Source organism: Stenella coeruleoalba, assembly GCF_951394435.1.
Source record: "Stenella coeruleoalba genome assembly, chromosome: 17".
Taxonomy (NCBI): domain Eukaryota; kingdom Metazoa; phylum Chordata; class Mammalia; order Artiodactyla; family Delphinidae; genus Stenella; species Stenella coeruleoalba.
The window spans coordinates 20,021,218-20,034,120 of record NC_137163.1 but is presented as its reverse complement, the minus strand read 5'-3'; the positions used below and the strand labels follow the sequence as shown (position 1 = coordinate 20,034,120).

At 37.8% G+C, this 12,903-nt stretch overlaps 1 protein-coding gene across 3 annotated transcripts in view; it reads right to left on the bottom strand.

Moving 5' to 3' along the window:
* Window positions 1-12,903, bottom strand: part of EXT1 (exostosin glycosyltransferase 1) — a 312,385-nt gene that overhangs the window by 42,614 nt on the left and 256,868 nt on the right. For all 3 annotated transcript variants that reach the window (XR_013824710.1, XM_079902303.1, XM_079902302.1), the window contains exon 5: window positions 317-449. Coding sequence is in view for 2 of the 3 variants with exons in the window: in XM_079902303.1 (XP_079758429.1) it covers window positions 317-449 (133 nt within the window). In the remaining variant the exon portion in view is untranslated. The remainder of the gene's footprint in view (window positions 1-316; window positions 450-12,903) is intronic.

Below are 12,903 nucleotides of genomic sequence, written 5' to 3'. Positions count from 1 at the left end.
ACTTAAAATTATAGTGAACCCCTTGTCGTGTTCAAAATGATCTGTAATTTGGGAAGCCTATTTCTCAAAAAGAAATGACCCTGCTAAATGCAAAGTACAGCGGCTCAGGTAAGAAAGGAGTTTCTCACTTTGCAATGCTCTGCTGGATTTATAATTCTTGACCTTGATACACCGTTTAGGACAGAGCTCTAGAAAGCAGTCTCCAACACAGGATGTTGCAAAGACACCGCGGTGGAATCGAAAAATCAAGGGACTTTAGTTCTGAATGACACCTGGCAGGTAAACCAGAATAACTCCCTGGAAGGCACTCACTTACCTAAATTAGCATAGTAGTAAGGGAAATCTCCCAGATAAGATGAATACTGTGGTAGGACGAACAATCCTCCAGGATGTTTGTTCCATATTAAACTGTTACGGGATATGTGCTTGAATATTCTGTCCTGAATAATCTAGAAAATGAAAACATGGCACATGGTGAGAGGAGACTGACGGTATCAGACGAGGAACACAGTCAATCCAAATTTGAGGGCTGATGGCACTCAAAGTAGTGAGTCTCCTCCCCCACCCCCAACCTGATTCTTCACTGAAACAGCCTGATTCTTCACTGATTCTCTGACACAGAGTGACAGAGCAATGGAAAAGAGTGAGAGAGAGAGAGAGAAGGAGATGAATAATGGCTAATCCAATTTCCTAATTAAACTGCAGTTTCACCATAAATTCTATCTTGTCTTTCTATAATAATAAGTCCACGCTCATGTCAAATTAGAGTGTGTAGAAGAGTTTCCCTGATGGCTGAGATCTAGCAGTGCTTCCAGATCCACATCAGGAAGATCTGTTCTCAGGGCACAGAGATGTCCATATAGAGACTGAGCTGGGAGCATATGGAATCCCGAAGCAGCTGAGGTTTTGATCTGTTCCTTTAATTCAGGAGGCAGATTTATTTGCTTGACATATCTCATTGTCCTTTCAAATTCAAGTATAGGACTTTGGGGTACTAGTTAGCTGAAGTTTTTCTACTTTTCATCTCAAAAAGTAGTGACTTAACAATTGCTCAAAACATCCTACATAACAGGACAAGAACCATGGCATACGGAGAATAATGATAGTCAAGCTAGTTCATTAGTTTCTTTGGACTTGAAGACCTTGCAGATCATTAAATTCTACATTTAGAGTCAAACATTCTCCCATCCCAAATCATTTGTCAGATGAATGTGATTAGTCCACTTTACAGTGGACTTTCAAACTCTTGTAATTATACCATCCACCCATTAAGATATGATTTGGCAAATAATTAACTTGATACAGAATTTCATGTTTTCAGCAATTTTTTTGTACTTAAAAAAAAAAAAAAAGCCTGGCATATATCTTTAGAGATTTAAGACCTAAACCATCATTTTCCAGGTCCCCATTTAATGCAATGTGATTTTAAGTACAGACCATTTTAAACGGAGTTGTATTATTTGCTAAAGTTATTACCACCCTCATCTCATCCCACATGGTGACTACACAAGTAATAAAATCAGCTGCATTTATCTTTGCAAACCTGATTGTGTTTATATTTCTTAATGAGAGAGAAGGAAGCAAGGAGGAAATTTAGAAGAACTCAAATATCTTAGTTCAATGATTTCTGCATTTTCTCTTTTCCCCAGATCAAAACTGCTCATTTTATATGGATTGGCAGAGGTTTCTAATTTGGGGAAGATTTTAGGAACCTTGCTCAAGCGTTAATGTTTGCTCTTTGTGGTTCAACAGAGATGTGTTAAAATGTTATTGTCTACGCATTAATTGTAAGAAAATTGTCATGGTTGTGCAGGGTTTTTACATGGCTAGCAATTTCACTTTGTACACCATTTATTCCAGTTTTTAATTATTTGTACCTTCCAATTCTACTGTCTACTTATTTTCCTTTATAGGTTTCCATTTAGATCCTCCCTTTTTTTGCTTTCCAAATTCATGTCCCTTCTAGCATGTGGCTGCTTAAATAAGTTTGGATATCAAGACACAGAAAACATTGACAATGGATGGTGTCATAAATCCGACTTACATACAAGTGACATGGAAGTCAGAGATGTCACAAATTGGGTCCCTATTCACTTTGGGTCTCTGGGTGGTGTGATTCTCAATGTCATTGACTCTTTTTGATTCAGTATCACAACATTGTCATCTTTTTGAAGACAAGGATATAAGTTATAGTATTCCTCGGAAGTTTCAAAAAGCATTTTATATTCTCTTCAAACAGGGTGATATCAGCAAAGGTATAAGAGCAATAGCAAATGTGGAAGTTAACTCAGGTTAAGCAATTTGCCACCTTTATGACTAACTAGCCTCATATGTAATAAGCAGTAATATATCACATTAATTATAACAATGTTTCAGAATCTATTAGGAAAAGTTGCCTAAATCTTCATACTTAAGACTTGAGTTTTTAAAAAAATCTCATTCCTGTGTTCATTTTCTAGGCATGGATTTTTCCATTTCTATTTTTACACAGCTATACTATCACAGATATTATACATTATAGATCTTTCCATATTATTCATAGCATTCATGGTTTACTTATCCTAAATGTCCAACAATAGTGCAATTATTTCCACGCAAAGCAATGAACATATTTATGAGTTAAAACTTTCCACATTTAGGACTGATGCTTTAGGATTTTGTCAAAGGGTATGAACACTTTAAAGGCTGTTCATACGTATTACCAAATGTCTTTCTGAAATGTTGATATCAACTTGCCTTACCAAAAGACTGACAGAGTATGGATCTCATTTCACCAAATAGAAAGGTCATTTTGTCCCTCTCCTAATGTCCAATTCTCCCTATTGCTACACTGGACAGCTCCCAGGAGCCTTTCAGGGCCCTTAGTACTCACTCTCAAACGCTGTGAATGAAGACATCATATTGAAACGTTGGACACTATAAAGAAAATCAACACATACATACACGCAAACACAGGCACAAAAAGTTTACACAGAATTTTTTTCCTTACAGCCCCAAATGGCACCCTCAATAAGGATGATATTTCTTATTAACATGAATTCAAAGGGAAGAATGACAGGCTCCTTATTTTTCATTTTTATGTGCCATCTATTTTTAAAATAATGGACAATTGATTATAGGTTCCAGTCATTCTAGGTGGCCTTGACTCTGTCTCTCTCTTTTTTTTTTTTTTGCAGTACGCAGGCCTCTCACTGTTGTGGCCTCTCCCTTTGCGGAGCACAGGCTCCGGACACGCAGGCTCAGCGGCCATGGCTCACGGGCCCAGCCGCTCCGCGGCATGTGGGATCTTCCCGGACCGGGGCACGAACCCGTGTCCCCTGCATCGGCAGGCGGACTCTCAACCACTGCGCCACCAGGGAAGCCCTGACTCTGTCTTTTGACCAATACAATGTTGCCTAATACACGCAGTGCCACCATATGCCACCTCATTCCAAACCAAAGCAAAATCTCCTATTTCTATTCTCTCACTGATTTTAAACTTTCCTTATACAACGGCATCAATAATACTATGGTCTGAATGTGCATATGGTTAGATAAGTGAAGAGAGAAACAGACAACCCTTCATAAAACAGCACTTAAAATTGTGTTTCCAAGCTACTGTGAGCTGTTTTCATATGTCATTACCATTGCATGCCATTTTCTTTTGCTCACCCTGATTCTGACTGAGCTCCTAAGGTTCAATCCTTAGTGCCAGGTTACTGTTGTGCAGTATTCTGACAAATAATGGAATCCAAGAACACTGTCTTTGCAGTATTTGATCATTGTCTCTATCATTACTTCTCAATTTGCACCAAAAAATGAGCTCCGAAGAGCCTAGCTCTTATTAAATAGCTCCTTAATTCCAAGGTGCAGAATTAGGAAGTTTCAAGCAGACTAGAAATACTAGGCAAATCCCAAGCAGGAGAGAGTGCAGCACAGCTGAACGTACTAACAACTTGACCCTGGCATTGGAAAGAAAGATGAGGTGTCCTGTTTCCAACGGTATCTAAGCACTACCTACAGCTCTAAGGCTCATAATCACCAAAGAGCAAGTAATTCCCTTCCCGCGACTCAGAATACAGCACGTAAGGAAGAAAGAGTCTCCGGGTAGAGCATCCCCGAACAAGGGATCTTCAAATGTACGTTGTCCAAGGGTAATGCTGCATTACCCTGACCATAGGCACTCCAGCAGGAACTGAAGGACATATTATCTCAAGTAGGAATTTTTGATTTGTGATAGTTAAATCGTTCTTATGAACATATTGGTTGTTTATCTGGGTATGTGGATGGCATTTTCTGGTATTTTTCTCTGCTTTTCTGTTTACATTGGATCCTGGGGTAATCTAAGCTCTGGATTAAAAAGGGAAACTGGATGGTATCTCTCATGCAATTCAGCTGAGAGGTCAAATTGTTAAAATCCAATTTTGGAACTATATGAGGAGTTTTTGTCAGTTGCAATAAATTTGAATGAAGTATATGGTTAGAGTGTTCTAAAAACAACTGTGCTCCAGGCCGCATGGGTCCTTGGGGGCATAGGAGGGCGTTTGCCCCGCCCACTCGGGCCTGGGGAGCCTGCTGAGCTCCCAGGCTGGTCCCCTGCCCTCCAAGATCCCCCCTCCCCCCAGCCACATTGGTCCTGGGGGCATAGGGGGGAGGCCAGGGGAGATCAGGAGAGGTAGGCGGGAGGGGCTCTCTGGGACTGGAGGAGCAGGAGAGGAGAGGAGGGCATTTGCCCCGCCCACTCAAGCCCAGGAAGCCTGCTGGGCTGCCAGGTGAGGTCCCCTGTCCTCTGAGACCAGGGTGGGGGGCACAGCTGGGTCCCTTCTGTTCCTTCAGCCTGAGCCCGACTTCCCACAGGCCCCAGGGCCTGTGGGTCCTGAGCATTGGCCCCGCCCACCACCCAAACCTCACCCTTGCTTAGGCCCCACCCCGCACAGCCAAGGCCTCCCCCGACTTTTTTTCCCCCTCCTCCGCTTTTTCACTATTATGGTACTGCTGTACCTTCCGGTTGTTGATTCACCTATATTTTTATTTTCATATTCTTTCTAACATATCTGTTAGTTTCCTAGTCTAATTTTATTTTTTACTTTATGTTCTCTCTCTCTTTTTTTTTTTTTTGCCACCCCACATGGCTTGCGGGATCTTGGTTCACAAGAAGGGGATTGGGCCGAAACTCCTGCGGTGGGAACTCTGAGTCCGAACCACTGGACTAACAGAGAACCTCAGACCCCAGGGAGTATTCATCGGACTGAGGTCTCACAGAGGTCCTCATCTCAGCACCAAGACCCAGCTCTACCCAATAGCCTACAAACTCCAGTGTTGGAATCCACAGGCCAAACAACCAATAAGACAGGAACACAATCCCACTCAAAAAATAAAGAGAGAGAGAGAGAGGGCAAAAAATTATGTCACAGATGAAGGAGCAAGGTAAAAACCTACAAGACCAAATAAATGAAGAGGAAATAGGCAATCTACCTGAAAAAGACTCCAGAGTAATGATAGTAAAGATGATAAGGATCTCGGAAATAGAATGGAGGCATGGATTGAGAAAATACAAGAAATGTTTAACAAAGATATAGAAGAACTAAAGAACAAACAAACAGAGATGAACGACACCATAACTGAAATGAAAAATACACTAGAAGGAAACAATAACAGAATAACTGAGGCAGAACAAATAAGTGAGCTGGAAGACAAAATGGTGGAAATAACTGCCAAGGAGCAGAATAAAGAAAAAAGAATGAAAAGAATTGAAGAAAATCTCAGAGACATCTGGGACAATGCTAAAAGCACCAACATTCAAATTATAGGGGTCCCAGAAGAAGAAGAGAAAAAGAAAGGGTCTGAGAAAATATTTGAAGAGATTATAGTCAAAAACTTCCCTAACATGGGAAAGGCAATAGTCACCCAAGTCCAGGAAGCACAGAGAGTCCCATACAGGATAACCCTAGGAAAAATACACCAAGACACATATTAATCAAACTAACAAAAATTAAATTTAAAGAAAAAATATTAAAAGCAGCAAGGGAAAAACAAACAATAACATCCAAAGGAATCCCCATAAGGTTATCAGCTGATTTTTCAGCAGAAACTCGGCAGGCCAGAAGGGAGTGGCAGGATATACTTAAAGTGATGAAAGGGAAGAAACTACAACCACGATTACTCTACCCAGCAAGGATCTCATTCAGACTTGACAGAGAACTGAAAAGCTTTTCAGACAAGCAAAAGCTAAGAGAATTCAGCACCACTAAACCAGCTTTACAACAAATGCTAAAGACACTTCTCTAGGTGGGAAACACAAGAGAAGAAGACCCACAAAAACAAACCCAAAACAATTAAGAAAATGGTAATAGGAACATACATATCGATAATAACCTTAAATGTAAATAGATTAAATGCCCTAACCAAAAGACACAGACTGACTGAATGGATACAAAAACAAGACCCATATATATGCTGTCTACAAGAGACCCACTTCAGACCTAGGGACACATACAGACTGAAAGTGAAGGGATGGAAAAAGATATTCCCTGTAAATGGAAACCAAAAGAAAGCTGGAGTAGCAATTCTCGTATCAGATAAAATAGACTTTAAAATAAAGATTGTTACAAGAGATAAGGAGGGACACTACACAGTGATCAAGGGATCAATCCAAGAAGAAGATATAACAATTATAAATGTTTACGCACCCAACATAGGAGCACCTCAATACATAAGGCAAATGCTAACAACCATGAAAGGCGAAATCAACAGTAACACAGTAATAGTAGGGGACTTTAACACCCCACTTACACCAATAGACAGATCATCCAAACAGAAAATAAATACGGAAACACATACTTTAAATGACATAATAGAACAGATAGATTTAACTGATATTTACAGAATTTCCACCCAAGAGTGGCAGAATACACTTTCTTCTCAAATGCACACGGAACATTCTCCAGGATACATCACATCTTGGGTCACACATCAAGCCTCGGAAAATTTAAGAAAATTGAAATCATATCAAGCATCTTCTCTGACCACAACACTATGAGACTGGAAATCAATTACAGGAAAAAAAACTGTAAAAAACACAAATACATGGAGGCCAAACAGTGCACTACTAAATAATCAAGAGATCACTGAAGAAATCAAAGAAGAAATTAAAAAATACCTAGAAACAAATGAAAATATGACGACCCAAACCTATGGGATGCAGCAAAAGCAGTTCTAAGAGGGAAGTTTATAGCAATTCAATCTCACCTCAAGAAACAAAAAAAATCTCAAATAAACAATCTAATCCTACACTTAAAGCAACTAGAGAAAGAAGAACAAAGAAAACCCAAAGTCAGTATAAAGAAAGAAATTATAAAGCACAGAGCAGAAATAAATGAAATAGCAATGAAGAAAACAATAGCAAAGATCAATAAAACTAAAAGCTGGTTCTTTGAGAAGATAAAAAAAATTGATAAACCCTTAGCCAGACTCATCAAGAAAAAACGAGAGAGGATGCAAATCAATAAAGTTAGATATGAAAAAGGAGAAATTGCAACTGACACCACATAAATACAAAGGATTATAAGAGACTACAAACAACTATATGCCAATAAAATGGACAACCATGAAGAAATGGACAAATTCTTAGAAACGTACGATTTTCCAAGACTGAACCAGGAAGAATCAGAAAATATAAACAAAACTATCACAAGTAATGAAATTGAAACCGTAATTTAAAATCTTCCAACAAACAAAAGTCCAGGACCAGATGGCTTCACAGGAAAATTCTATCAAACATTTAGAGAAGAGCTAACACCGATCCTTCTCAAACTCTTCCAAAAAATTGCAGAGGGAGAAACACTCCCAAATTCATTCTACGAAGCCACCATCATCCTGATACCAAAACCAGAAAAAGATACAACAAAAAAAGAAAATTACAGACCAATATCACTGATTAACATAGATGCAAAAATCCTGAATAAAATACCAGCAAACAGAATCCAACAACACAGTAAAAGGATCATACACCATGATCAAGTGGGATTTATCCCAAGGATTCTTCAATATACACAAATCAATCAATGTGATACACCACATTAATAAATTAAGGTATAAAAACCATACGATCATCTCAATAGATGCAGAGAAAGCTTCTGACAAAATTCACCACCCATTTATGATAAAAACTCTCCAGAAAACGGGCATATAGGGAACCTACCTCAACATAATAAAGGCAATATATGACAAACCCACAGCAAGCATCATACCCAATGGTGAAAAACTGAAAACATTTCTGCTAAGATCAGGAACAAGACAAGGATGACCACTCTCGCCACTATTATTCAACATAGTTTTGGAAGTCCTAGCCATGGCAATTAGAGGAGAAAAAGAAATAAAAGGAATACAAATTAGAAAAGAAGAAGTAAAACTGTCACTGTTTGCAGATGACATGATACTATACACAGAGAATCCTAAAGATGCCACCAGAAAAATACTAGAGCTAATCAATGAATTTGGTAAAGTTGCAGGATGTAAAATTAATGCACAGGAATCTCTTGCATTCCTATACACTAATGATAAAAAATCTGAAAAAGAAATTAAGGAAACATTCCCATTTACCATTGCAACAGAAACAATAAAATACCTAGGAATAAACCTACCCAGGGAGACGAAAGACCTGTATGCAGAAAACTATAAGACACTGATGAAAGAAATTAAAGATGATACAAACAGATGGAGAGATATGCCATTTTCTTGGATTGGAAGAATCGGTATTGTGAAAATGATGATACTACCCAAAGCAATCTACAGATTCAATGCAATCCCTATCAAACTACCAATGGAATTTTTTACAGAATTAGAACAAAAAATCTTAAAATTTGTATGGAGACAAAAAAGACCCTGCATAGCCAAAGCAGTGTTGGCGAAAAAAAATGGAGCTGGAGGAATCAGACTCCCTGAGTTCAGACTATACTACAAAGCTACAGTAATCAAGACAATATGGTACTAGAACAAAAACCGAAATATAGAACAATGGAACAGGATAGAAACCCAGAGATAAACCCACACACCTATGGTCAACTAATCTATGACAAAGGAGGAAAGGATATACAATGGAAAAAAGACAGCCTCTTCAATAAGTGCTGCTGGGAAAACTGGACAGCTACATGTAAAAGAATGAAATTAAAACACTCCCTAACACCATACACAAAAACAAACTCAAAATGGATTAGAGACGTAATGTAAGACTGGACACTATAAAACTCTTAGAGGAAAATATAGGAAGAACACTCTTTGACATAAATCACAGCAAGATCTTTTTTGATCCACCTCCTAGAATAATGGAAATAAAAACAAAAATAAATAAATGGGACCTAATGAAACTTAAAAGCTTTTGCAAAGCAAAGGAAACTACAAACAAGACGAAAATACAACCCTCAGAATGGGAGAAAATATTTGCAAACAAATCAACGGACAAAGGATTAATCTCTAAAATATATAAGCAGCTCATGCAGCTCAATATTAAAAAAAACAAACAACCCAGTCATAAATGGGCTGAAGACCTAAATAGATATTTCTCCAAAGAAGACATGCAGATGGCCAAGAAGCACATAAAAAGTTGCTCAACATCACTCATTATCAGAGAAATGCAAATCAAAACTACAATGAGGTATCACCTCACACCAGTTAGAATGGGCATCATCAGAAAATCTAGAAACAACAAATGCTGGAGAGGGTGTGCAGAAAAGGGAACCCTCCTGCAGTGTTGGTGGGAATGTAAATTGATACAGCCACTATGGAGAACAGTATGGAGGTTCCTTAAAAAACTAAAAATAGAATTACCCTGTGACCCAGCAATCCCACTCCTGGACATATACCCAGAGAAAACCATAATTCAAAAAGACACATGCACCCCAATGTTCATTGCAGCCCTATTCACAACAGCCAGGTCATGGTAGCAACTTAAATGTCCACTGACAGACGAGTGGATAAAGAAGATGTGGTACATATATACAATGGAATATTACTCGGCCATAAAAAGGAACGAAATTGGGTCATCTGTAGAGACGTGGATGGATCTAGAGACTGTCATACAGAGTGAAGTAAGTCAGAAAGAGAAAAACAAATACCGTATATTAACACATATATGTGGAACCTAGAAAAGTGGTACAGATGAACCAGTTTGCAGGGCAGAAATAGAGACACAGATGTAGAGAACAAACGTACGGACACCAAGGTGGGAAAGTGGCAGAGGGGTGTGGTGGGATAAATTGTGAGAGTGGGATTGATATATATACACTAATATGTATACAGTGGTTAACTAATAAGAACCTGTTGTATAAAAAAAAATAAAATTCAAAAATTAGAAAAAAAATAGAGAGAGACATGTACCACAATGTTCACTGCAGCACTATTTACAATAGCCAGGACATGGATGCAACCTAAGTGTCTGTGGACAGATGAATGGATAAAGAAGATGTGGCACATGTATACAATGGAATATTACTCAGCCATAAAAAGAAATGAAATTGAGTTATTTGTAGTGAGGTGGATGGACCTAGAGTCTGTCATACAGAGTGAAGTAAGTCAGAAGGAGAAAAACAAATACTGTATGCTAACACGTATATATGGAATCTGAAAAAAAAAAAAGGTTATGAAGAATCTAGGGACAGGAGAGGAATAAAGCCACAGATGTAGAGAATGGACGTGAGGACACAGGGAGGGGGAAGGGTAAGCTGGGACGAAGTGAGAGAGTGGCATGGACTTATATATACTACCGAATGTAAAATAGATAGCTCGTGGCAAGCAGCCGCATAGCACGGGGAGATCAGCTTGGTGCTTTGCGATGACTTAGAGGGGTGAGATAGGGAGGGTGGGAGGGAGGCTCAAGAGGGAGGGGATATGGGGACATACGTATGCATATGGCTGATTCACTTTGTTGTACAACAGAAACTAACACAGTATTGTGAAGCAATTATACTCCAATAAAGATCTATTAAGAAAAAAAACAAAAAACAAAAACACTGTGTCTCTAAAGAACTGCATGGCTCAAATCGAAGGGGAAAACGGCTTTCCAGTCACAGAGATGAAAACAGCTTGACTTAAGATCCTATGCTGGTGAATATAACACATCCAACTGTTATTATAAGATAATTGAGTTCTGCTAACTTAATAGGCAAGAGACCAGAGCTATGCAATAAACCATACTCAAAAGAAATGTAATTAATGAGACACCATCTTTCATCTGGCGAATTAACAAAGCTGTGTGTGTGTTTTAATTATGATTCTGAAGGCTGACAAGGATATAGTAAGAGAGGGTGTCCCCCAGATGGCCTGTGAGAATCTAGATTGATTCAACCTCTTTGAAGAGTAATTTGGCAATACCTATCATGAGTCTTAGTCATGCCTGGACTCTTGGGTTGAGTAATCTCATTTCAAGGACTCCATCTAAAGAAATAAAGACATAGTCTAAGATACATGTAGAAGGGCATTGGTTGGATAAAGATATCTCTATCTCTAAAAAAGAAATAATTAGAAATAACATTAATAGTCAGCAATAGCAGATTGGTTAAATAAATAGAGGTTCACTAAGGGATGGAATATAGGGTGAAAAAAATGAAAACATGTGGTCTGGATGTATAGCCAAAAATGCATAAAAGTGGCATGTGAAAACACTGAGGAAAGAATCACTTAAGAAATATATCAGGGGAATTCCCTGGCAGTCCAGTGGTTAGGACTCTGTGCTCTCACTGCCGAGGGCCTGGATTCAATCCCTGGTCTGGGAACTAAGATCCCATAAGCTGTGTGGTATGGCAAAAAAAAAAAAAAAAGAAGGAAATGTATTGGAGCAACGGCAGAAAAATTTGTCAAAAAAAAAAAAAGTTTAGCTTTTTCAACACAGACCATATATAAAAGTAAATTGGATTAAATAGTTAAATGTAAAAAATTAACCATGAAAGTACTAGAAAATACTAATGTGTACGTGTGTTGCACATAAATAAAATTATGGGTCAAAAAGTCCTTTCTGAACAGTAGCAAATGGAAAAGCTGGAGATGAAAAGATTGCCCCATGATAAACAAAACAGAAAGCATACCACAAATTGGGGGGAATATTCGCTACAAAAGAATCAAAGGTTAATCTTTTTAAACCTAATAAGCTCTTAAAAATTAATGAGAAAAGCGGGACAACGTTGTGGCCATTTCTATTTCTTTCTTTGTGAGCTGCCTGAGCAAGAAACATACAAGAAATATTCATTCTTACTAAGATCTCAAGAAAATAATGACTTATCATTTTTAAGGATATAATGTCCAATATGGTGAAAGTGAAAAAAATAAATATAATTAAAATAGGTTCTCTCATCTAAGCTGGAGGGAATATAAATTAGTTGAATTCTATTGCAGGAAAATTGACAGTTCATATTCGAAATCTTAGCATTTGGCATATTGTTTGAGCCAGGACTTTGAATTCAAGGAATTTATCCTAAGGAAGTAATCTTGAATCTGCACAACAACTTGGCACTGAGGCTATTAGCTTCAATGATGTATATAATAATTGAAAACCAGAAACAATTTTAATAGCCTCAAACTGGGGATTAATTAACGGAATTAAGTGACATCATGAATGGAATATTATATAGCCATTAAAATAACTGTAGTAAAATCTAATGAGATACTAGGAATAATTATTAAGCAGAAAAAACAGGTTATAAACTAAGTATAGAAAAACTCCTCTTTAAATTAAAAATGACAACATATTTATGCATTTGCATAGAAAAAAATGAATATGTTTATATGTGTGTATATATGTCAATAGTGATTTGTATGGGTAGATTATTTTATTTTTGTGCTATAAGTATTTTCTATTATTTTCTAAAAGGAATATGCACTTCTTTGATAAAAAGCACTCATTCCAAAAAGCAAACAAACAAACAAACAAAACCC